Genomic DNA, 26,600 nt, shown 5'->3' with positions numbered 1-26,600 from the left:
TCGTCGTCATCGACGGTTACACTTGTATCCTTGTTGATCGCACCGACGGATCCGCGGCTGTAAGCGGCCAGCTTTTTCCCAACACACGATCGATCACACATACGCGCACACACACACACACAGACACACAGACACACAGTGTCAGGAAAAAGATATCACAAAACAGCACGGGGCACGCGCGCGAACCTACGCCCTGGCGCAAGGGTCCGTCGGGACGTCGGATGTCTGTCGGGGGGACCCACCTCGAACGCTGGCTGTCGAACGAAACGAAACGCGCGAATCGAAACGCGAACGATCGGGGCTGAAACTGAACTGTGACATCGAGCGGCACTCAGGCGCGAACGCAGCGCCGCGAAGACGCGCTTCTTGCGCTGCGCGAGGAGCGTGGTGCGTGCTGCGTGTCGCGCATGAACCACCGTTCTTTTGGTCTCGTTTTCGCTTCTTCACCGGCCAGTTCGCGCCGCGGGGACCAGCAAGTGAACCGACATAGCCCGCCGATTGAGTGGCGAACTCCACGCGATCCACGAGGCTAGCCCGAGCCGCCGGAGCTCGGATCGTGACCGAGTGTTGGGGTTCACCCGAACTCGAATTCGTTTTATTTGGAGCCGTTGCCGGCGCAGAGCCCTACCGCATTTGAGGGTTTGTTCTGTGAATCTGTTGGGAATCGTCGAATTTGCCTTCGATTTCTTAACGGTCACCAGAGGGTTGGTTAGACACATTGACTTATGGGGCTGTGTGAACACTGTGTAATAGGATTAAATCGAATTAATTGTATTCAAAATTAATCGCTTTTTTATGGCGCGGCTGGCAGCGAAAAGTGCAACAGACGCGTTAAGCTTCACTTTCACTCGCGCCGTGGCCATTAATTTTAAGAAACACAAAGCGCAACACAAAGAACCAATGCTCATCGATATTAAGTTTTCGGTTTGCGTGATCGTTTAACACCCAGCGGGTCCCGGTGCCCCGTCGCCCTGATGGGATTAGAGGGTCGGGTAAGTGATAATTATAAATTGAATCCAATTATGTTCTTACGATCGGTGGGCGGGCGTTTCAAAAGAAAGCCGTGCGGCCGTGCGCCGGCTCCTTTCGCTGACCGCTGCTTATTAAATCCTTCCTTGCACGGAGAGCACTTCGGTTTAAGCCGACTTTATTTTCATTACCACTCCGCGTGCCGCTAAAAGGCGCACGCGCTCTCTCTCACTTTTTAAGATGACGCCGGCCAAACGGGTGGCCAGACAGTTTTGGAGGACTCGTCTGTTTTTTTTTTGTCAATTTCGGCGCGATTCGATTGATCCGTTCGCGCTGTGGATGGGCTTATTATTAATGAACTTGAGGCCGGCGGCAATCGGAGTGACGGTGGCTCGCCGTGAGACGATCGATTAGTTTACCATTTTGTGAAGCCACCGGGTCTTCGGTTAATGCTTGCGTCCGGTCGTTCGGTCGCGTTTCCGTTTGACCATGTACGCACCGGGTTACTGGAACGGAAGCTGCGATTTGAAAGTCAACGGTCAAAGAACTCTCCGTTGATTAGGGTCCGATGGATGTGAATGGCAACCGCCCGAGTCAGGGGCAAAAATCGCCGATGTGAATGAATGCAGCTTGCGGCATAGTAATGTTTGCGTAAAATGCTTAAAACAACTTCAAACTTTTGGCCCCAATAATCGATCTTTTCAACACTCTTCTTGATAGGTACTGCAGTAAACGGCAGACACATGCAGTGATGGGTAAGGATCAGTCACTTACGGCCAGCTGTTGGTTTGGAGCCGCAGGTTTTGGAGCAACCCCGGGGTTCGCAAGTGCCCGCTGCGAAGGAGCGATGAAAAAGATCGAGAGCAGATTGGGTTTCATATAGATCGCCAATTGCTTCGCCGAACTGCTAGCCGGGCTAGCCGACCGGAGAATCGACCGACGGCCTGCTGTGCTGGATCGTCAATGTTGCACACCACGCCACCATCATCGTTCACCCCGTTCGTACCATTCGAGCATTGCACCATTTTGCTCGAGCACCACCGAACGGCCGGCGGCCGGTAAGGTACTTGATTGCGTTCACCGCTAAAAAACATGATAAACTGTCGTAAAATGAGTGTTCCCCGGCCAGCCCGTCAAGGAGGACGCTTTATGTGTTTCGTTCGCTAATGTGTAGTTGCTTTCCTCCACGAGCGTGCGCGCGCACAGCGAAGGGACAGCCCGGCCGGCCGGTTCGGTTTTATTGAAAATTGAAATTTTAATGACCGAGCGTTAAAACTGGTGCAGCCAAATCCACCCCGGCCGGCGACGGGTCGGTGTGATTCGGCCGAAGATCGCACGGGTGCCGGACGGTGGTGCCTTCGAAGCGGACACAGGTGCTACACCTTGCGGCCAGTGCTTCTGGGAGCATGGCTTCGCATGGCTGGCCTCCAGGTAGACCGCCCGGTCTACGGTGGATCGCCTGCGGCAGTACCTTTCAATCGACGAATCGTTCCCTTCGTGCCGACCGTTGACAAGATCCGAAAAACCATCAACCGGCGACGCAGAGTGTAATTTCGGTGTTGTTCCGCTTCGAAATATTAAGATTAATTGGCGTTGTTTTTCATTCCGCCGACGGCTCTGCTGTGGCTGCTGCGGCTGCGTGCTACAGCATCATCGTGCGTCAAGGGACCGGCGGATGCCATGGCCTCAAGGCTGAACGGAGTAAAGGGCCGAACAATCGGGCCGAAAGCGCGGCCAGGAAACAATCGTCTGAAGGGTACCTGAATGGTGAGAAAATTTTTGACAGTTATTGCACGTTTTCAATCACTCATTTGGGGCCCCCACAATTGGACGGTCCCGGATGTTTATCATAATTTGGTCGATCGCCAGAAGAAAAAAAAACAACAACCAATAATGAATTATCCTTCCGCAACCAACGGTGAAACAATGGCAAACGATGTACATTATGATAAATGGCCTGTTCGACACGAAATGTAATGGCTTCAGCCTCACGAACGTGGCTGACCGAAGGGTTCTGTCCCGTTCCTAAAGACGTGCGCCTTCAAAAGGTTCCCTGATCCGCCGGGGCCGAACATTTGCTACAGCCCCATAATCACTCGAAGCGATGCTTTGCGGCGTCCCTCGCGGTACATAATGTACCGCATAACGGCGATTCAATTAAAGCAAGTAAATCAACCTGATAGCGATCGGTAGTGAAAAGCCTCGGTGCCCTACAGCGACGCGACGAGCCAGCAAAACCGTGACAACCGTGGAGCAAACCACTACTGTGCCAATCCAATCTGCAGCCCAAATCAATCCACCCAAACGAATCGTGAGTACTTTGCGCTGAAATTGCCTTTAAATTATGCAAGTCCTTCTTAGCTGGTCCCAACATGATAAATCGAAAATGGACATTCTCATACAAAATATCAACACTTTCAGTGGCAGGGCGAGATATGGGACCCGAATCGGTAGCCACAACACGCGGACATCTTTCTCTCTCTTTTTTGGAAGGATAAAATAATCGCCGGACCGACGCCCACCGCAGACGGATTATTGAATCGAACAACGGTGCAATTTCTGGTGTTTCTTATCGTTTTTGCAAGAAAATTACTGCACGAGCGGCGCCTCGAGACGCCCGGAGCATAAGCCGAATTAACACAGTGCACGACCGATCGGTGGAATGATCGGTGTTTTCGGGCCGCGTCTGGTAGCACCCGGGTGGCTTGAATTCGTCCTTCGCCCGTCAAAGCCAGGGAACACTCATTACCACGGATCGGGCGGATCGGAACGAGAGAAAAGTTCGCGCCGCCAATGACGTGTACTTTATTTTGTCTCAAATTTACATCATTATATCAATCACTTCAATTACAGCGCTGGCGTGACGCGTAGTTTGTTGTCCGGGCCGGATGGCGTGACATTATTCGCGGTGCGCCTTTGCGGCGCGCGCTCTGTTCTCTTTCGCCTCGGCGGAGGCGATAAACATATTCACTTAAATGCCGTGGCTTACCACCGAAGACGACGGAAGGAAGGCCAGAAGGAAGCTTTAATTGTGTGGTGTTTTATTTATGCGCTTTAAGATGCGTTTCGGGCCGCCCGATCGATGCCCGAGATCGCACTTCAGCGCGCTGTGCCCATGCCGGTGGCTTGAATAAATTAGTGTCGCGGCGATGGCGGCGATATTGGACTTCAACGTTGGTGGTTGCTTTCTATGAAGAGGAAGATAATTTGCATATAATTTTACACACAAAAACATTTCACCGTCTGCCTGCCCAGTCCAATTTGGTAGTGTTCGTAGCACTTCGTGAGTCAAACTGCCTCGGGGGAAACTTCAATGCTAGAAACAGTCGTAACCTTGCCGGGACGAAGACTCCCGAACAAGGGCACGCGCACCCAGCGTAGCTTCACTAATCTTATTCACCGAATCTCCTTCTCCGGAACAGATCTGATTCATCTTCCGGCCCGCCGCAGTTCCAAGCTGGGCTGCACCAATTGGAAGGGCCACCATGTGGGCTCGAAATTAGTGCCACTTTGTTTCGCTAACGATGATTAGTTCATTCATTACGCCGATCAGTAATCGCTCGCACGATCAGCGCCAGCCACCAGCCACAGTAACAATTTATCAAAGGCAACGCTGCGAAGCATCGGGGACCAAGCAGCTTCATCTTCATCAGCATCGGCTGGGGTAGTAATGAGAAAATGCTTACTCTCCGCGGGCGGCACGGATGTTGCAGATTGGACTGCAGACGGATATGATCTCAAACAACACGGGCCAGCACAGCTGTTAGCCACCATGCTGGGTGTGATCTATGGGACCTGCCGACGGGGAAGTCCCAAACGGCCGCGCAGACATACTTGAATTCGGCAGATTCGGTTCCTAATTGCCGGTTGGGCTGGGCCTCAGCCTCTTTCCTGGGTCAGCATGAATTAATGGCGAAGGCCAAACGCTGTCTTCTGCCTCGCTTTTCACGGCACAGCAGCTTGCCGCAGAGCACTGTGCCGGAACAATGTGCCATTCAATTCGAACGCGACGTTGGGCGAGTCGCACACTCGGGCAAGGCACAACGGTGGCCCAAGACGCAGGACGGATGCTACGCCGAGCGTCTTTCGAGGTCTGCCGAAATTACGATTACAATGAAATTTTATGGTTCTATAAACTTCACGGTTTATAACGATCATTTTATGCTGATCTGGTTTTTACGCCACTCCGATCGGCACTGTAAGGCACTGGTAAGGATAATGAAGATACACGGTAACCGACAACAACGTACCGATGCTGCTGCTGTAGGCGTGACCTTTTTTGTGGGCTGAATGCCACGCATGCAATGCAATATTTTAGCATCTTTACCCAAAGCTACGCCCTGTTGACTGGGAAATGGATCCCGGTTCGGTTTCAAACCTCAGGAGAGTATAATCGATTTATGTTTTACCACAAGTGGTCCCAGAAGACACAGTTATGCAACGTGGCACCGCACCTTCAAGGAGCTACTTTAAATCCAATTTTAGTAAGAAAATGAAACATTGCTCCAGTTATTTATGAACCTTGCCGTGGCCCCCACCCGAAAGGTCATCGCGCATATATAGTGCAGCGGGGTAGAGTGCAAAGCAAACATAATAACAATGTTACCATGCAGTCGTGACCGTAATTGAACGATAATTTTCTCGCGCAACGCTCCAGACCCGGGATTCGCGGGGCACCGAACGCGAAAACTCAGGCTGATGCGGTTTTAATATTCCCGCGCAGGCCTAACCGGAGGCGCCGATTATAGGGAGCCACCGGAGGGCGCTTGAAATAAGGCACAAATTGTGGGGTTATCGAGAGAAACTTACAGTAAACCCGGGAGTACAGTATCGTCTGACGTTACAGAACTGTCTTAATTTGTATCACGGCACACAGGGGGGGATTGATCGTTAATATATGTGTTGGAATCAATGCACTGACGTAGCAACTATCAAAATGGGAGACTATTATTAAAAGACTAATTGTCAAAAAGGTAGATTGGTTGGATGGGATTTTCTTAATTTGTGCTTCGAACATTGTCCTCTCTTCGTGAGAATGCGTTGCGCTAATAACGATGTGCGAAACCAGGATGCTGTATAATATCCTCAACCTGTTCGGTGGATAATTATATAAATCATATCCAGCTCTATCTAATCATTTTCATCCTCCTCGCCACGCATTAGAGGGCCAATCGTCAAGGGCAATAGCCGATCGACACAGGGCCCTCCGCCACCGGGAGTAGATCCGTAGGAAGCGGATTATGCTTTCAGCAGTCTATCTAGGCTTTCGCACACAGAGGGCAGAGAGGGGGAAAAAATAACCCATACATGATCTATTGATCCTCTGCTGCTTCGTCGTTCCTCGGCCCCAGCCCCGGCACCCGGACCGGATTTGTTCGCAAATGATCCCCTTCCGTGCGCCCGGCGGGCGCGCAAAAGACAAAACCGAATATGATTGATGGTTTCGCTGAAAATGTAATAATTAGATATGCTCCGTGGGTTCCTCGCGCTCGCGCTAATGCTACGTATGGCACGACCTCCTGGCACGCCGGCCGAGGTCTCGATGACGGAATCCGCGCGCGGCAAGCGCGCGACCGTCTAATAAATGAAATCAACAACGGTGCCAACGGGAAGCCGATCGCCGTCCGACATCGGGACCAGGTCCGACCGCCGTCCGCACGCTCCGATTCGATCTTGTTTATCCGGCACCCCAATAAACGGCTATCCAAACAAATCCGGGGTCCGGGCCGCGGACATTTCGCGGAATCGGTTCGATCGCTTCGGTTTTTGGTGCATGTTTTTGGTTGTCGGTGGTTGGAGGAGCAAAAAAAGCAAATAAAACAAACACTAAACACACTGAACCACGCAACAAATCTCTTCCAATCGGGCTAAGCTGTCGTCAGCCGTGGGCTGAGTAGTGTTGATTTGTTTTAATTATTTTAAAAGGCTTTCACCCCCGACGAGGTCAGCGGTGGGACATCAAATGGGTAGTTTTGATGTTGAATGTTTGAACATGATTTAATTTCACCCATTCGAAGGCCGAGGTCTGCGCAGGATTGACGTCACCAGCGGTAGCGACCAGACGTCGTTAAGATTGATTTTCTGTGTGTCAGAAACGGTTCCCAAGGGCAGTCTTTTTGGGCCATCTGGGTTTACATATATTGTGTCTGGGCTTTTCCGTAAATTTACTTAAATCAAAATGAGGAAAACTATTTAAATGACAGTACAGCTAAAACACAAATTGTAATAAACATAAAACTCCATCCCGAAACGGTTGCGAACCGTGTAAACCGTAACTCGTACATGGTAATCTACCCATTAATTAAACCTTCGTTAATCTCCATCACCGTGGCCGGTACGGTACGGCACTTCTTTCTGGTGCGCTCCGTAAGAAGGCTTCCGAAATAAGATAAATGCGCCCATAACTCTGTTTCACATCGAGCCGCCTTTACACCGGCTACGAGAACACCGATTAGCGTACGAACCGAGCGAGAGTGAGTTCTCTTTTTTACTTTTTTGCACGAGAAAAATGGCAACCCTACCATAAACGCATCGGTGCCATTTTTCACGCATCCGCACCGTAGGCACGGTTTCCCACTCGAATCGACGCCGGATTTCGGTACGGCACATGTTCCGCAGCCGCACCATGCCCTGCCATCTGTGGTAGCGGCCGCCAGCGATAAAGGAGCATCCCTTCACGATTCGGCAATTAAAATTCAGCATTTCGCCGTGCACTGACCGGCGGCCAGTGTAAATTTCATTAAAGCATCGCTCTCTCTCACGGTCTCGCTGGTCAAGAAGCCCCACGGGTGCCTTACGAATGGTTCAAGATCAAACGCTAAAGGTGGGTGTCACACATCCGTTCCATTTGTCCGTCCGCCATTTGTCGGGGAAAAGTTATGAAACGTGACGCAAGCGAAAGTGCGGCGCGGGGAGAATAAATCACTGCGGACCCCGGAGGTCACACCGAGTAGTACGCATAATTTTAATTCCACTTTATCGCAGGTGAAGTGCTCATTTTGGGGACTATTGCGCAGCTGCTTCGTCTGAAGCAATTCGCGCAACATTCGCGTACAATGTTGCCGTTTGATTGATCATAAAAACGATCTCCGGTGTCGTTTATCAGCTGCCAGCGAACAGCGAACGGCACTCCACGGGAACGTGCTTTTCTCCGGTGGCATTCGTCCCGAACCGGATGCCACCTAACTAGGCAGATGATGGATCGAACCACGGCAGCTGCGGCCGATGCAAATCAAGTCCGAGAGTACGGGACCAACCGGATGGTAATCGAGCGGCCGGAAAGAAGGCCAAACAGATTAAGATCTAATGTCCGATCGACGATCTCGATCAAATGTAGCCCGACCCCGCCGGGAAACCTGATTCTACAAAGTATCGGTCGCAACATTATTTCACACCCGTTTTACGCCGTTACATGGTTCGGTCCTCTGGTCTCTGGTCAATGCTTTCCATTTTACAAAATTTGAATCGAAATACATACAAACCGCACAGCCCTCGGTGGCTGAGAACGCGGCCATCGACAGCTCGTTACAGACGATGACTTTCCGATTCGATCGCGGCCCGATCGAGCATTGTGTCGCGGCGGAATTGCCACCGCTTTGCTAACGACATGTATTTTCGCCGGTCCATCGCAGGGTCATTTGCGCAAAACGCCTCCATCGCTCCCGAAGGAAAAGCCGCAGCTGGCCTCGTCGTCGGCGTAGACGATCTTATCCCTCAACCGCAACCGGGGTGCGCAAAATTCGTCGCTTCGCTTCATTAATCTGGGCAGCGCAATGAGAGCCTCGCATTGACTGTGGCTCGGAGGTCTGCTCGGTCGTCCGATGTCCGATGAAAAATCACGATAGCTGTAACTGCCGTTTAATGTGAACCAAACGCGCATCGCGACCACCGGACAGCGGTGGACGTCGTGCAGATCCTCGTGTTGGCGAAAGATTAGCCGCAGGCCGACAGCCCCATCATCAGTCAGCCGGCCCGCCGGTCGTAGGGATCTTCGCCCGGTCGGCTCTATTCGCCTCCGAAACGCAGATGAATATTGATGCAGTCTGAAGGATAGGTGGCGCATATTAAGAGCTGTCGGTGGATACCGGCAGCCCCCAGCGCCTGCAGTGACAGACGACATGAGATGGAACACTCGACTAGGGACCTTCCGTAATGCGATGACAAATTGATTCGAGCCCATTCGGCGTGTTTACCTTCGATGTTGTGATACGCACATCTATCATCTTCTGCCCGTTGGCTTGAGGAATGATGCTCGCTAGCTCCACGGTGACGGTGCTCTAGTCGCGGCCGAATTGCACCGGGTAATTGATATTAAACCTTCAATTGCATGGGCAGCGGATGCGAGTTTGGAGGGAACCATAAATCAAGACGTCATATTTGCTGATGTCACTGCGCAAGACACGATCAGCAGCGATCATCGGCCTTTGGCTGCGTGTGGCTGTTTTATTTTCGCAAGATCCTACGCGCGATCATCCTTAATTGCCCCCCAGAGAAGTCTGAGCCGGCTAGGCTGGCCTTTTAAAAGTGTACCGTTTGGGGAGCGAGTTAAATGAGTTTTGCACTGTTGTGACTTGCCTTAGGCAGCCAATTGAAAGCTGAAACCCGTTGATAGGCTGCACCGCACTGCGCCGTCGATTTATCTACGCCGACTGACAATTCAATTAACATATTAATTACATCGACGCTAAGTGCTAGACGCTGTACCCCGAGGGCCGAGCCTCCGAAGGAAGGGTTTCCTTTGGGCAGAACGTCCACGTCATCGTCGCCAGGTTGCTACCAACTCCGCAATGGCCCCGGTGATTCTGTGTTCCGATCCCGCTACCGGCACCGGGAAACTCCAACGCGATCACTTAGAGCTTCGATCAGCCCCGATCGCCATCCATTACCGGCTCCGGCGGCAAGTTCATGGCGTTCCCAGGTCCCGGTTCACGTACACGCTCCGGTGTCGGGTGGCTCGGGTGGCCGACGCCAACGAGCACGATACTCACGAGACGTGTCATGTCCCGAATGGCGCACCACCATAAATTATCCGTCTACGAGCCGAGGCTACGAGCCGAGGCAACAGTCCACGGGGCCCCCGTCCGGAGTCACTCGAACGCCGAACGGTGACGATGATAATCTTCCGGTTGGACGCATTTCCTTTTCCCTTTCCCAAGAAAAGCGAGTCCCAGGCCGGAGTCGCTGGCGCGTGAACCCGCTGGTCTGCTTACGGGTTTCGATGTTGTCTCGAGATTCGTTTGCCTCGCCCCGTGTAAGCGTTGCGTCTGCTTTGGGCCGGTACGATTCGGGCAAACGATTCGCCAGCCAGCCAGCGGAATCGATATGTCGAGCCTTCGACGAATATCTAATTAAAACACCGGTTCCGGAGCCAAGTGCATGCCAGGGTTTGCCGCGCGACCGTCGGTTGGAGCAAGGACCAATCGAAACCGTCGATCGATCGGAGCGGGCGCACTGCAGCGCTAATGAAGATGCAGCTCCAGTGGGGACGGCACCAAATTAAATTAGGTTAATAGAGTCGTCCTGCGGTGAGCGTCCCGTATCTTCGCGCTAGATGTTAATTTAATGGCTGCAACCGATAGGCGGTTGCGATTTTTATTTGTCAGATCAATGGAAGCAATTTAAATGTTTCACGGCGCCCTTTGGCAGGTTGCCATTCTATTTTGTTTCCCGACTTTACTCGACCCCTAAGACGGGCCACACCGAGGCCGTGCGCTGCAGCTCTAATACGGGCTGCATATAATATTCACATGTTTCCTAATAAAATGGGTGGCCGTGGGTGTGGCAAAACATTTCTAATTTTTTTTTTGCGGCGCTTCACCGACATCGTGTGAGGCTCGTTCGCGTTCCTCTAAGTTTCGTGTGTTTTTTTTTTGCAACAAATGAGTTAGCATTTTCCCTGACGATACCCTCATAAGTTCAGTGTGTCTGTGTGTGTGTGTGCCTACGGACACGACACGCAAAACCATCGAATTCAGCCCGAACCCCATCATCAGGGTCAGGCACTTCGAAGCAGCCCGAAATCTGAAACATGCGATCACCAGCGTGATAAACCATCAACAACTTCCACCTCGGCCATGCCATGGCTGGTCGGGCCGGGCCGTGGTGTGCGCCACGGCCGCCGCCAGAAGGAAGCCAAGTGGGTGGACGAGCGAAATTCCCGAACATGGGGAAAGAAAAAAATCAATCGCGTGCTCCAAAGTGAGATGTTTGCCGATTTGTCGTTTTTTTTTCTCGGTTGTGTGGCTCGCCTGGCGTGTGCTGCATAAGTTTCGCTGTTAGCGGGTGCCGCTCCGAGGGCCAATCGACCTGCCAAAGATACTATCGAAATTTCAGGAATGTAGACCACCGATTACGACGGCGGTGGCCTTCTTGTGGTGCTGCCCCCAATGGCGCTCTCTCTCTCTCTCTCTCTCTCTCGCCGCCAGCGTGACTTTCGGATAAAAGTGAAAAGCAACACGGACGAATAATAAATCTGGGTGCACCTTTAAAGTGGCCACGGTTGTTAAGTGAATTTAAATAGCGGTCAGCGATCGCGATCGCCAGAAACCGGCCGATTGGCGGTGGGTTTGAAAATGTGTTTATCCGACATCAGGCCCCCCCCCTCCCGATCGTATCGCGAGTCCTGGGGACAAATTTCGTAAAGGCGTCCCGAAAGTGCCGGCAAATTATCTCGGCGCGCAAACGTGCCACAATTAGAGCCTTGATTAACGAGCCCTGTGGCCGGCCGGCGATGGTAATTGGAGTGAAATGAGAGCAGCTTCCCAGGTCCTGGTCCTGCACAAGGGCGCTGAAACGGGTCGATCGTACAGTAACGTGTCGGACGCTTACGCCGGAGCATAAAATGCGCACCACACAATGGCCGATCAAAAGACAATATCGTAATTATGGAGAAAATGGTGCCCACCAAGCGGTCGATCGAATTGTTGTGTGCGTGTTGCGTGGTGGTGTGGAATTTTTCACCCCAAAACACGGTGACATTAAAGGGCCGGGCGGGAATGCCTGGCCCTTGGGACGCCTTTGGGCAAAGGGCACGGGCCCAAAGTAAGGTAAATAAAATTAACGACAGGATCGAGCAAATCTTTTATCGATTGAATGGACAATAAGACAGGAGGTTGCTTTATGTTATGGGTCCGTGCGTTAAGCCCCTTCGGGACATTCACGGGCAGGGTCCCGAGTGCATTCCGGACACTGTCGGCCCAAGCAATTGGTGTGTAAATGGTCGGCCGAAATTCGCTCAAGTCGCCATACCGTTTCAGCAACACTTCGGAACTCTTCCCTGCTCTGATTCGATCACTCACCATTAGCGCGTACCGACGGTGTAGCACTAATTTTAGTGCCCCATCAAACGAAATTACCCACGCCCCGGGTCAAAGTATGGGCGCAGCTAATTAATAATTATCTCTATTTGCTCGAAAGCCAGGCCAGCGAGTCTAGGCCGAGGAGCACCATCACCCGCGGGACCACTAGTTTCCGCGTGCGCCGTCGATCCCGGTCGTTCGTTGGTGGTCGCCGTATCCCGTCATACGTTGATGCCGACGGTGGCATCCGGCGTTCATTTATCATTAGAAAATTCTGCGCCCGCAGCCTCTTCAAGCGGCGTCCAGACTGAGCCGGACTGAGCCATCAACGGTACGCAAATGGACGCAGACGCGGGAAACAGGCGAGTGGAGCAGAAACAACCGTCTCCAGTCCGTGCCGAGCCAGTCAGCCGATAAAACTGGATCTGGGGCCGTAGCCGCAGAAACCACTTGCGAACGAGGTTGAGAAATTTGTTTCCCGTCATCGAGCGGATCGTATTGCAAGCGGCGTGTTTCAGTTTCCTTTCCAGCCCGCGCGATATTTTCGGTCGGAGGTGGAGTTCATAAATTAGAAAAACACATATGAGCCAAACAAGTTCCCTTTCGGGTGCCGCACGCTCAGCGGCCGATGGGGCTGACGTGAGTAATAAACTAAACAAACCCGCGAATCCTCGGGATGCCGATCCAGACAACGTGGTTATAATACAGTCATAATGGAGGCCACTGCTTATCTACTGAACATGATGGCATTTTACATGCGCACCAAGTTTTCACTTTAAATTTCAAGCTATTATTAATTTGTTACCTGATGGCAGCAGCCCCAATCGCGGCTCTAATGTGGTCCACACTGGGCAAATATTCTTGTTCCCCACTAAAACCCTGTGAAACCGTTTGAGGTGGCGTTTTCGAAGTCGCATGCCGTAGCGCACTTTACGGATCTCCATGAAAGGTTTGCCGTGGCACGAAAAAAAAAACGCAAACCTTCATCGCAAGGATAAAAGCAGCCGTTTCGCCAAGGGGATCGCCTCGCGCAGCGGCATAAATTAAAATGATAAATTGATACCGCGCCAAACTAACTCCCAACATTCCCGGGGTTGCGTTTGCTTGCACAACCGGTGTCGCGTTGAACATGCAATTAGCTTTGGCCAACATTATGCGCCGCAAGAACGCACCTAAAACACGCTGTCTGCGTGCACGCAGGGCTTCGGCAGCACCTGACTTGTGCCAATGGGAGCCGATGGACTTGTCGGGTTGCCACAAAAACTCCTCTATTGCCGGCGCGACTCATTGCAAACTTTTGGCGAACAATGTTTTGTAGATCGCGCGTTAACGCTTTTCGTGGCAATTTAACGTGGCGTGTGTAATTCTGAACACTGAACAAAAATTGGCACACGTTTAATGTGCGCTGAAGTGTGTTTAATAAATAACGACAGAACCCAGCCCTTTTTGGGCAACTGAAAGCATGGACTAATCACCTCGCTTCTGCGAAGCCCCCGAAACCCCGGGCCAGTTAATAAATTTGCCCTCTCGACCCCGAACCCAGCGAACGGACAAAATGTTCGCTTCTTGGAATGGCCGGATCGTATCGTATCTTTAATCGCTGCGGCCACTGCGGACAGTGTGAGGCCGTTGCAAAGTTTATTCCTTCCCCGGGGGAGTGGCAGGGCTCTTTCGCGAGGCAGACGTCGCATTCCCGGCTGCCGTTCAATCAATTATCGAATTACTTCGATGTCAAAATATTGCCCAACGTGTCGGCGCTGCGTCCGCTGCGTGCGTGGTGTCCGACGAAGGGAAAAGGTTGCAAAATCCACGCCGTAAAACGTCAATAATCCGCCCGATAATGATCTGGCCGTTTGGATGACGTTGGCAGGACACGGGCACCAGCGAACGCACGCGTACAGACGCAATGGCGACCCATGGACGGATGTCGCTTTAAGCCGGAAATTCATACGCATGATTCACGCTGGTTTTGGGGTTGGACGCCAGAATCAATGCACGAAACATTACGTAGACAAATAAACATTAAACGGAATTGATCACTTCCACATTTCGAGTTGAAACAAATTGTAATAAAGCTGCCTGATAAATGAGGCCATTTAGAGAAGTTATTCATATTATATGTAAATGTGGTTTTTGCATTACACATGAATACAATTGTATTTCCATTGTAGGTAACTAATATGTAAATGGTCAATAAACATAATTTAATTTCCGGTAACTGGTTGAAAGGATGTAAAGTGTCGATTTACAGCTTAACAAGTGCTGGAAACCATTAACGATCATGTTGAGCAAAAGTAGCGATCAACCGTCTAAGAATGATTGAACTCGTTACTATTTTTTCCTAATTAAAAACACGATCGCTAGTGATTCAATAAACTTGATATAGCTATTAGACCTAGTTTAAGCAATAACCATAAAGTATGAAAACTCCACGACCGTAAACATCGGAACCGCACGTGGGACAGTAGAACGGCGATGATCAAAATGAAATGCTACGTACAAAAGTCCGCAGTTTACGGCCATGTCCTACGTCGGGAAACATGTGATTAGAGCGACGAAGCAGAAAATATTTACCTCGCCCTCGGTGGAGTACCGCGAGGATCAGTTCAAAGTCTGCTCTAGCGTCCGCGCCACAACCAACGCTAAATTGGACACAAGATTGAAGTGATAAAAGTAATGGAAGTTTCTTATTAAAGCGTCGGGTAAATGAAGACATTACACATTGTCCGTTAAGCAATCGGACTACCGGTGGAAGGCTATCTGGTGTCATATAAATGCTTAATGGTTCATGTTGCCGTGCGGTACGCAGGAATTGGATTAAAGTGTTGACTAAGTATGGCGATAGAAACTCTTTCCTAAGAAAAGCCTGTGCCCGTTCGAAGGGACGATAAGATGGGGGATCGTAAACCGGCATCCAGTGCCAACCGCGGCGATCGAGTCCGTATGCCTTGCGGGGCACATGCACGGGCTGCCGTCACTTCGTTCCCTTCACTCACTTCCTTCGTGCGCGTGGCCCCCGATTTGAAACATATTTTTCCGACTCATAAATGCATTACCCGCCGATCGGTACGCCATACTTTGCCGCACCCGAGACACGGGCGTAGCCTTGCGTGCTGCTGGGTCGAGCCCTTAGCCTAGGGGATCATGCGCTGGGTGCGGAGGCTGGCGAGCGATAGTTGTTGGGGGGCGATTCGCTGACCCCCGGACACCGGATGGCCGAGGAGAAACAAGCCACAAGCTTCGTTAAGAGGCTTACAGTGAGCGGAGACGGTAGATGGGCCGCCGCCGCCACCGACCGAGCTCGACTGTCGGTGTTTGCATTAAATCAACGACAAGTAATGCATAGCCCGGAGGTAGTCGGTCCGAGATCGCCTCCCTAAGACCCGGTGTGGTCTGTCAGAAGTTTGTGCTATTAAATTAAACACCGGCTCACACGGTGGCTGTTTCGCGGTGGATGCCCGCCGGCCAGTGCTTTGTAGGCAAATGAGGGGCAGCATCAATAGGACCTGACCCGGGTCCGGATGGGTCCTCGGACAGATTCATTCCTTCCGTTGGGCTGGAAATTCCGCGCCATCTCCGTGTCTAGACACTTGCCCACCTCACCTGCCGGGGGAAGTTGAAATGAAGTCGAGCTCGAACTGCGTGACTCGCACGTGACTCGCCGAACCACCTGGCTCCCGAGACAGAGACGAAGCTAATGAGGTGCAGTCGTGCGCGCTGCTTCGTCCTCTCGGTGGCGAGAGGTGTGTTTTACGAAGCGACTCCGTGACTTCATCGCGCCGTCACCCGCAGGCGTCCGAAAAGGGGTTGGTCTAGACGTCGGTCACCGCACGGTGGAGGGATCCCGAGTCGTCGACTCGGGTGATTGAAGGTCTCGCGATCTACCACCGGCCAGCCAGGCACCACCGGCCGTCTCTGCATCTCTCGTTCGTGCGCGTATCTCCCGTCTCCGGTGGACCCGTGGCCTACCCGTGTCACGTGATCTGCCTATGCACCTCCCAAGAGTTCGGGCGTCGATTGGACGCAGTTTGGTAAATAAATCACTTCGCGTGTGTGCGGCGCAAAAACGAGACGGACTGCCCACCGGCTGCCACTGGACGTTAATCCCCACCGCCCGATGGCTACAGGTGGCCTGGCCAACTTCTTCGCGCCGCGGTCCGCCAACGGTGACAAGGTGCGATATTACATAACCTGTGCGTCAATGCGATTAGCTCCGCGAGCCCAAGATGGAGCCGAGCCGACCGGCCAGCCATCGTCCGCTGCCGGTTTGGCACTTTATTGCTCCGGCACGACCGGCCGGACCCGCGAACCTGAATCCATGAGTCCTGGTGGCAATTTTTCTCCTTCACGTCGTTCGTGAGAGACTCGGATTACAAGCGCATGATCATCGAAGCGGCCGTGCACGAGACCTAGCGCGCTGGAATGGATACGATCACTGCGGACTTGGTCCCAACTTGGACCTCGGGCATGATAAGGTCCACCGGAGCTGCGGAGTGCATTTGCAAGGTGAAATGTGAGACAGTTTTGCTTGCATAGCCACTGGCCTTCTGTGAATGCTAGAGCGTCCCCCACGGATGGTCCCTCCCAATCTGAGGTTACATTTTGTCAAGACCTTCAGTTGAACTATTTTAGGCCAGCGCGTTGAGGGTGACTTTCATCCAACTCTTATCTCTACTTGTTGCAGTTCATCTCTTACATTGTTGGGAAACATGTCGCGATCGGCAACCAACACTAACATCAACACATGCTACCCTTCGCGGGAGGTAACCAACACATTGAACGCTCCGGTTCGGTTCGGCTCCTTGTCTGTCCGCCGGGGATTATTATAAAACAATTGACGTAACGCGGAATGTCAGCAAAGTGTTGTTGAGCGCAGCCCCGGAGCTATTAGTTTTATTGCCAGCCGGGCGAGGGTATGGCCGCGCTGGCTCGCTTCGAAATGGCAACCGGCCAAAAGCGCCGTGCGGATCGCATAAAGATCGAGCACGATAGGAAGCTGGAGCGCGACTTTCGACCGCCGTCACCAGTCCAGCGGCGTCCTTCGACTCTGGTGGTCTCGAAGCCGTCGAAGTGTATGACGAGCGTTATTAATAACGCGCACCTCGGCACTCGGCACGATCGGCCCGTTCCGGCGGAACGGGGCCACCGAGTTTGGTGGCGGCAGCGGACCGATCGATCAGCCAGCGCCACAGTCTCAGGCGGCACGACCCTGGTGACATTCTAAGCCGCGTGACACAATGTGACGACGAGTCGGCCAAGATTAGTGTGTGGGACCTTGTCACAACCGACCGGTATTGGGACCGTTCCAAGGCGTGCTTTCGACAATGTGCCAATGAACACGATGAAAGGCACGATAGAAAAGTGGAGCTCTCCGGAGCGCACGTCGCAAGGGAGAAAAAAAACGAACCCAAGCGATTTAATTGGGGCTTACGTGCGCTGACGCCGCGACCGCGAACCTCGCGAAAAGATCCGTGGGATGGGAAACGTCACACTCTTGGCAAACGATGTGTAGGAGAGCAGAAATTAAAAGGTATCAGCGAAGGTCCGACCGAGAAGGGGCACATTGACAAAAAGCGAAGCTTTTTTCTCTATTCGCTCCTGTCCACACTGTGATGATCAATAATTTCGACTGATTCGATTTGGCCCCGAAAGTGTTCTTCGCTTCTGCGCTCATTTTGATCACCACGCCAGGGTCATCGAATACGGGCCAGCAGCCAGTGTGTGTGAGCGACGACGACGACGGTCGAACGAGGAGGTGACAAGTCACGAGGTGCACCTCGAGCCAAGAGATTGATCGGTCCGGTGGGAAAACCCCCCGCCGGACGGACAGAAGGCTAACTTCGGTAGCATCGGACGCCGTCGGAGTGAAGTGATGCTCCACACGCGCCGAAACATGCTGAAAAGCCGAAAATCATGCACTAATTGGCTTTCGGTGTTTATGTGTTGATTAGTGCGACCGGCCGGTAATAAGCATCGGTTTCGACCGGAGGCTGTGAACTGTGGGACGTCCCGGGCCGGCCGGTCGGAAATTACGCTCGACTGCTGTGGGCCGCAAGCGACGAACCGACCGAGCCAGGGATGGCCGCCGGACGGTTCGCCGATGGAAAAATAATGATCTTGCCCGACGGCAACAAATCGGGTCAGTGTGAACTTAAGGTCAGCCCGGGTCCCGTGCTTATGTTTAAAACCATGTACGATTGTTTATTTATTGTTTGTTTTGTTTCATTATTTTTTGTTACGAAGGGCAGCAACACAGCGCCACTTGTGGGCTGCTTGAGCTACAGTGTTTGTTGAGCCCTTTTGTATCATCAATTGGACTAAAAAACTCGCTGATGTGTTCAAAATCAATAAATTGTGTAATTTACGATCATAAAAAAATGCTTCTAGAAAACAAAGTTGCTATTGTAGACCAATAAATGGGCCGCGGGTCGAGCGAACGTAATGCAAATGAATCTGAACCTGTCCGTTTTTACGACGCTCCACAATTAGCTGATTTATGTTAGCTGGGGTTGCGAAAAACAGAGGCACACAAAAACGGTGCTTCGCCAGAGCGGACACCATCATGTCATTAAGTCATTTAGCTTCATCAAACTGGCGTCGTGTGGCCGCTTCCTTCGACTCGGCTTATCCACAAGACGCGTTTCTAAACATGCCAATTTAAGGGATCGTACGGCGTCTGCGGTGTCCACGAAAGACCGGTGGCCAGCTCGTGCGCATGTCCGATGGTTCGTACCAAGAACGATGAACACCAGACACACGCAAACGATCCACATCCGTCCGGGCGCAGGGCGCGCAAATACTCAAACTAACAGCGCGCCAACGCCATAAACCTTGGCGTTCGTAATTTTATGTGACACGAAAATGTTTGCACCCGGGGCACTAGTTATTTCACAGCTTCTGGTGTTTTTTGGCCAATTTTCTATCAGCACGGGCCGCGCTAACAGGCACCGTCTTCCAAATTTGGTGTGTCCCGTTTTTTTGCCACTTCTCATTTTTGCTACTAGCAAGGTGGGATTTCAGCGAACGGGAGATGCTTCCTGACGAAGACCTAGCCCGTCGATGGCCGCTGCCGATACGAGACGGCCGTGTCGTAAAACGTCTGACAAACTACGCGAACGCAAACGAAACGTTTGCGCAGGGTCCGTGTTGTGTTTACGACTGCCCCGTCTAGGCGCTCTGGTTTCTGGAGGCAAATCGAGTCCACTCCAAATGTAGCCTCCAAAGGTAGCAATAGAAATGACGAAATCGAAAGATTGGTTTGCTGTTTTTATTAGATAAACGTGGCACGGATCTCCTGGTCTGTTGGCTGAGTCAACTCCTGTTCAATGGCAAGTTTATATTTGTCAAAAGAAAAACGCACACTTATGGCCATTCACTAGCGACAAACTGGGCACATGGAAACCTTCACTTCAACTCCCCAACATCCGGTAGGCCAACTGGCGGGGTCCGCCCCAAGCAGATCAGATAGCCCGAGCAGTATACAGTCCCGCACCGATAATCTACAATCTCCAGCGCACGCACCGCCCGGTGCGGATGATGATCACCCTGACGGGGCGTCTTAACGATCATGCTCCAATTTCGCCACAAACCAAAGCGCGGCCTCCAAAAACTCTCCGTCTCCGGAGCCTTGCCGCGGGGTCGTAAAAAGTCCACCGCGGTAACAACTGTCGCGATCTGTAACCGTTACCCATTTCCTGGCTTTCGGCCAGAGCGACCAACCTGCCCGGGCGACGCGGACACCACCATCGGCCACCGGTACTTAACGCACCTTGATTGGGGCAGTCGTAAAGGAAAGTAAAGAACGCTGCTTTAATCTTATCACAGTTTAATTGGGTCGTTAAAGCCAGCCTTTATGGTCCATTCGGTCGGTCCTGGCGACCGGTGCATGAATGGGTATTGCACCGGCCGGTGCGCCCAGCATTCCAGCATCCTTCAACCGCCGTATTCTGGAGGAACCACCAACTGTTTCTTTTATTCATCAAAGTCGGTCGGTGGAACATGTGAATTCGCACATTTTACGACGCAGCACACAAACGCCCAAACGCAAAGCGACCGAAGAAGACCGAGGTTGATTGAGTTCAAAAACGCTTCTCGGTCCTCGCGCGTCCCCGGACCATTCCTGGTGGATATTGGATTTTATATCACCGTCGGCGGTCTCTGTAATCGCCAACGCTCCCTCGGTACCGTTCCCTGGTGTCGATCGAGATCACCGGATATTAGAGGCAGTAAAGCTGGTTTCAAGTATCTCTCGCTCGCACATAAACCACCTTTTGGGGTTCATTTTTCGAAACATATCACAACATCGAGATACTAACGAGCAGACACAATTATCATCACTCTCTCTCGCTATCGCTCTGGTTGGCCCTTTAATAACTTTGTGTCGAAAGCATTCGTTTCGCAACAGTTGATTTACGAAGTCTCACATACCCGTCGGTCTGCACACGACTCACAAGTGCAACAATGGCACGGAATCGTGAGGCTCCCACCAGGACCCAGACTGTACGTTTCGATTGCATCTCCTGCCCGGTTGTAGTGGCCGCAGGGAAGAAACAATATAATTTACGGACCATTATCAGCCCACGCGCGTCGCGTACGGTCGGCAGCCGTTCTCGGTGGCCTCCGTTAATAATTTTGACAACATTATTTCCACCTCAGCCCATGCAGGAAACTCCAAAAGGAAAAGCAACACGGACACGACGGAACCTTATTGCGTTGCCGTTGCCGAGATCCTGCCGATCACCAAATCACTCCACAGGTTCAATTTTATGACCGGTGTACGGTGCGGGGCACGAGTTTGCAACATCAGCAGCGCCCGGCCCACCGCACTCGCACACCTTTGGTCCGCATTCTGGAGCATAAGTCCCCTCCCGACCGGTTGCCCGATCGTTGCCCGTATTTTAATTGCCTTTTGGGCTGGCAATTTTATTTCGTTTATCGTACAGTCCGAAAAAAATGGGAAGAAACCTTGACTGCTTCTCGCTTTGGCGCAAATTCATAATTATAGTTATTATCGGTGAGTAAATACGTGTTAAAAAATCGGTGCGTACGGAAAGCATGGCGCCAAAAACAACAACCCGAAATAAGGTAAATAAGGTAATCAGCACCATCGTCGCTGTCTTTTTGGGACTATTCCGTCTATTTTGTGCATAGTATCGTTCCATCTGAAGCGCCAACGAGGTGCCTCAGATAAGGCACAGACTGAAGACAATTTATGCTGTCAGTTGTGTGATATTTCAAAACCGTATAAAAAGTATTGCCGTGCCGGAAACGACCTAGTTCAACTGTGTTGTGTATCTCAGAATCAGCAACGAGCATAGATCGTGTACCACAGTTTGAAACATAAATGCATTAATGCCTGCAAATTCTTGCCACATGATCCATGTCGATCGATCGATTCCGTTTCTTTTGCCCCCCCCCAAACGCATTAATTCAGCGATGGGTGCGCAAGATCGCGCCATCGGCACCCATGGGTGCGCAGTAACACGGCGGCCAGCGCTACATGGGGTCGGTAGCATAAATGAGAAACGAATTGACTTCTTAATGTGCCTAATGTTCAACGTACGGCCCGACGTAAACGAGGTCCTCTCGACAATCGGAGGAATTTTGCTCTGCCCTGCACCACATTTCTCGGCGACTCGCCGTTCGGAATGTTCTGCCAATGTCGGACGGAATCCGCCGGACGTGTCGTGCGAATTCCTCACGGCTGCCGGCACCCGAAAGATGAAGGCATCTCCGGACATTGCGCGACACATAAAGTTGTACGGCCCACTCCAGCCCCGACGGCAGGAAGCAGTTGTGTATGATTCTCTACCGGAATGCACGCCGAACCACGCCGCCACATCGGTGTCCCTCCTTGTCCGCCGGATTGTTGAGGCGTTGAGCAATTTTCTGGTCTGCCAATCTCCCGTCGGAAACTGCCGGGAAGCACGTTCAGTCTGGACGCAACGACGCACGGGAAGAAACCCCGCTGAACGGTGTCCAGCTTTTCAATTACTCGCCAACACCGCCGGGGTCCGGCCATAATTAATAATCACTAATTGCCGATATTATCTCTGGCGGGTCCTGTCGCGTCGCCACAAGGAAGCGCCCGTCCGCCATACCAGGACGCCGGACCGGACCGGAGGCCACAGCAGCCGCCAGATCGTGGGCCCAACCGGGTCAATGTTAATGAAATTGTTGAATATCTTCAATTAACGGTCGCCCCATCTGCAGAGCGGGTCGCCAATGATTGATGAGCGCCGATAGGAGGTCTTTCGATTACTTTGCGAATTTCGCGCGATCGCGCACAATACCGGTGGCGGTGTAGCAGCTGTCGGATCGGACACGAACGCCGTGTCTCGTAACGCACTTAAACTCACCGTGCGTCCGTTTTATCGGTGCTCACCTTCTTATCCATTCTCATCTCATTCGCGCGGTCACGTTTTGTGGCCGGACGGTCTGCATTTTAGGAAGCAGCCATTTAAAATATTAATATTCGATCCACCAGCACCGGGGCGGCCCAGCGTCCCAGCGGGCAGCGCCGATTGCAGATATATGGCACACCGTGCACGGAGGACAATATAAAGCTTAAATTGCATACGCAACGGGAGCTTCGTACGTTACGCACCGATATTTGATTTATCAAAATAAATGTTTTTTTCAAATAAGCGCTTGCGTCGTTAAAAACGACCAGTAAACTTTCACATCAAAAGTACTCCCTGTGAAAAAATAATGCGTTTTTTCCTGTCTGGAGATGCCGGGTATTGATCCCGATACCTCTCACATGCTAAGCGAGCGCTCTACACCCCCCTGTTATCGTTTAATGTGACACGGTATCTGCCATATCCTGGGCCCGTGATCAAGTCTCAAATTTCTTTTCGCAGCTACGTTTCTTCGCCCATCGTTTGTTTTCGTTGCTCGTCTTAATGACGATACAGTTTAGCGTTTGGAAAAAAAGAAAGAACTCGATGCCAATAGTAGTACCAAACCGATGGCTGATTGCGCCCCAAGATAGGCCCCGTATCTTCACGGCGTCTTATCAATTGCATCGCCGATAACGCTACCTCAAGTGTATCTTCACGTAAAGTGCGAGCTGCCGGCAGCGGTAGTATTTTAGTCATTAACCCCTTTCAGTATGCTGGTGACCAAAACCGTGGCCGCACAACGAGCTTTCACTTCACCCAACGGGGGTTCATTTCCGTGTTGAAACTGCGGGTAATGTTGCGGTGTAAGATCAGCAAACGCGCTGACCCGAAGATAATAGTTAACCGCACCTCGGAGGCTTTGCACTGACATCGAAGGAGCCTGATATTTTAGAAACAGCCAAGAAAAAATGTTTCAACGACGATGGCGGTTTGCTGTGATCACACTATTGTTAGGGCTAGTGGGTAAGTTATCGGACAATAATTGAACAATTAGAATATCCGACCAACCGTGCAGGATTATGGAGATTTTCTACCACATTCCTCTTAATGGACCAATGATTTTTTTTGTGGAAAAGCCCCTCTTGTCCATCGAAAAGAAATTGAATGAGCAAACAACGGAGCGATAAGATAAGTCGTAGACCGCAACTGCTATTCGCAATCGGGCTGTGTGAGGCAATTGAATGTTTTATAGCGACGCTGCAGTGATGCTTTTAATTTCTGGTTAATGTTAATGAAATTGAAAAAAATATATCTACATTCCAGCCACCAGCAAGTTTGGGGTGGCACAGCAGGAAGAAGGACAAATCGCTCAGGAAGTTGCTGACCTGGCACACGGCGAACCCGATACAGTTCCTGAAAAGGATCCACTGCTCGATGACTACGTGATCTGTCCGCCCGATGAAACGTCCGCGGAAAGAATACTGAGTGATGGGTCACCAAAAGAAGGACAAGATGCTGGCGGCGGTAAGTTTGCCGATTTCGCACCCCCAAATGAGACTCCTGATGGTCAGCGACTCCGGTTACCCGGTATGCGTCCCGGTCCGCGCGAGGAGGCCCAACTTGGCGAGAGACTACCCGTCATCGATGAGCAGCAGGATGTGGAGCTTCAGGATATGACGGAAAACATTCCGGTAGGAGATGGTTTGTTCATTGGCGATCCCAAGGAGGGATCCGGAGACGATGAAGAAGAACCGACAAAGGCTGATCAGTCCATCCGCTTACCCATTCAAATGCCGTCACGACCGGAGACAAGCAGTGAGGCAACTGACAACGCTAACGAAGATGCAAAGAGCGGTCTGAAACAACTTAACGCTACGACCCTATACGGACTGGCCGAAGGTGAAACGCGAGAGCAGGGCGTGCAGAAATATTTGGACCAACATCCGGAAGAAGTTATCCTGGAGTCTCCGGGGTATCCCAAGCCGTACCCCAACGAAGTGAACGATATGCGCAAGTAGGTGAACTTTTGGGAACACGAGCGTCGGAAAGTTACTAATTCATCTCTGAGCAGTTTCTCCATTGACGGTAGCCGCGGGGTGCAAATCACGATTCATGACCTCGACCTCAACCCGACCACCGACTTCCTGTACATTCGGCCGGGCAATGTGGGCGACGAAAACGAAAAGGGACCCGTGCTGACGGGAACCTACCAGGAACCGATACGATTCCTAATCAGCCACACGACCGTCTTCACGATCCACTTCGTGGCACAGCAGAAACCGGAAGTGGAGCAGACACATCGCGGTTTTCGGCTTTCGTACGCCCCGTATGGTGAGCTGAATTCACCGACAACCCCGACAACGACGGAGGTAATCGTACCGCAGGAGGAGCTCCAATGGACGATCAAGGAGCTGGTCATTACGGCCGACATGATGGAGCTGCAAAGCACCTGGACGACGATCAAGGAAGCAATATCGAATGCGAGCAATCTGTACATCGGCAGTCACAACCTTAGCTATATGCCCAGTCGGTAGGTGTCCAGCAAGGCGCTGGCCAGTGGAAGGATTAACCCATGTTCTTTTCCGAAAAAAAACAGATCGTTTGATGTGAAGCTGTTGGCTCGCAAGTGTCCCGATTCATGGCGTAACTTTGAGAATTGCGTCCGACTGGAGTTTGCCGTTCCGCTGCGACCTATATTTTACGAGCTGGGGGACGACGACGAAGGACTCGACTTCGGGTTCGGTAATAAATTCCTGCAGAAAGGTTTCATATCGATCTCGACGACTGAAGCTACCGAGCCTGCGTACGAACTGAATGTCGAACGGTTGGAGGAGATGTGGACCGAGTTCGGACAGATGGAGCTCCAGCGGACCGGCATCGAGGTGTACATTATGCCGGAGAACGGTCGCATTCTGATCACCTGGATCGCCATCAGCCTCGCGATCGTGGGGACGTTCATGTTTATTCTGTACACAATTTGGAAGATTGACATTTTCAAGGACTACCGGAGGTGAGGGCTCTCGGGGACTTGATCGTATCAGCGAGCAAAGGACAGCTTGAAGGAACTTCTCTTCATCTTTCCCAGAGTTTCTCGCAATAGTCACGGCTTCTCGGCGGATGACGACAAGAACGAGCTCAAGAAGAAAGAGTACGATATTTCGATGTTCCCATCACCTCACCAGGTTGTGCCGACGTTCTTTCCAACTGGCGATCCCTACAACCCTGCCGAGGCCGAGGCACAGTACGGTAAGCATTTGCAGGACCACCTAGTTGTTGAGATACACTTTAGGTACAACATTCTAAATAAGTATAAAAGTCTGCCCTACAAAATACTTCAAAAGAACGTCCAAATAAAAGATTTTCAATATCGGCAATTAGAAAATATCCAAAACTAATACGATTTTCTTTATCGATCCTTCAACGCCATCTCATACAGCTTACGATAATAACACCATGAGCCCTTGGTCGGAAGATTTCAACGACCCAAGGTATCCCGAAACGTCGTTTAACGGTGGAGATCCGCATGGCAATCAGCGGAGTACGGTGGCTCGTCCGTACGAACCGATTTCTCCGGCGGAATTTACGCCATCGCACGCGCAGATGGATTTTACTGGTAGGTAAAAGGGGATCGAAAAGGGGATAAAACAAGAACAAATATGACGGCATGCTGAAAGCAATAGCATAAACAGTGGTAAACAATCAACTTATTTCTTATAACACCATACACTGACGGAGAACCGCCAAAAGCCAAATCTGATGTTCCAAAACGCTTACCCTTCTTTATGACACAGAGTCGCCCCGACTACCGTCTCCCTCGGCCGGGAACCGAAATAATCCATTTTTATCGCCTCACGAAGGACCTCGGAAGCCTGCCGGTATCCCGCCACCTCCGCCACCACCCGCTACGCGGCAATAAACTGTGGCCAAGTTAATTAAAAATATGCGAAATACCCCAACAAAGCCCATAAACAACTTCGTGAGATGGTGGAGA

At 51.6% G+C, this 26,600-nt stretch overlaps 1 protein-coding gene across 1 annotated transcript; it reads left to right on the top strand.

The window, feature by feature from the left end:
* Window positions 1-1,720: 1,720 nt before the first annotated feature.
* LOC128270828 (uncharacterized) lies at window positions 1,721-26,600 on the top strand. The gene is made up of 7 exons (XM_053008250.1): window positions 1,721-1,724; window positions 23,933-24,623; window positions 24,681-25,139; window positions 25,206-25,619; window positions 25,695-25,855; window positions 26,046-26,222; window positions 26,401-26,600. Exons 1-7 carry the CDS (start codon window positions 1,721-1,723, stop codon window positions 26,523-26,525), a joined length of 2,031 nt encoding a protein of 676 aa, XP_052864210.1. The 3' UTR covers window positions 26,526-26,600.

This window comes from Anopheles cruzii, chromosome 3, assembly GCF_943734635.1.
Source record: "Anopheles cruzii chromosome 3, idAnoCruzAS_RS32_06, whole genome shotgun sequence".
Taxonomy (NCBI): domain Eukaryota; kingdom Metazoa; phylum Arthropoda; class Insecta; order Diptera; family Culicidae; genus Anopheles; species Anopheles cruzii.
The sequence above is the reverse complement of the archived record's forward strand: the minus strand, read 5'-3'. Positions and strand labels throughout refer to the sequence as shown.

Bases quoted from the DNA above. Each gene is read 5' to 3' on its own strand.
- LOC128270828 (XM_053008250.1), top strand. The intron at 24,624-24,680 runs GTAGGTGAACTT...ATCTCTGAGCAG, and splicing joins GAAGTGAACGATATGCGCAA to TTTCTCCATTGACGGTAGCC. The intron at 26,223-26,400 runs GTAGGTAAAAGG...TTTATGACACAG, and splicing joins CGCGCAGATGGATTTTACTG to AGTCGCCCCGACTACCGTCT.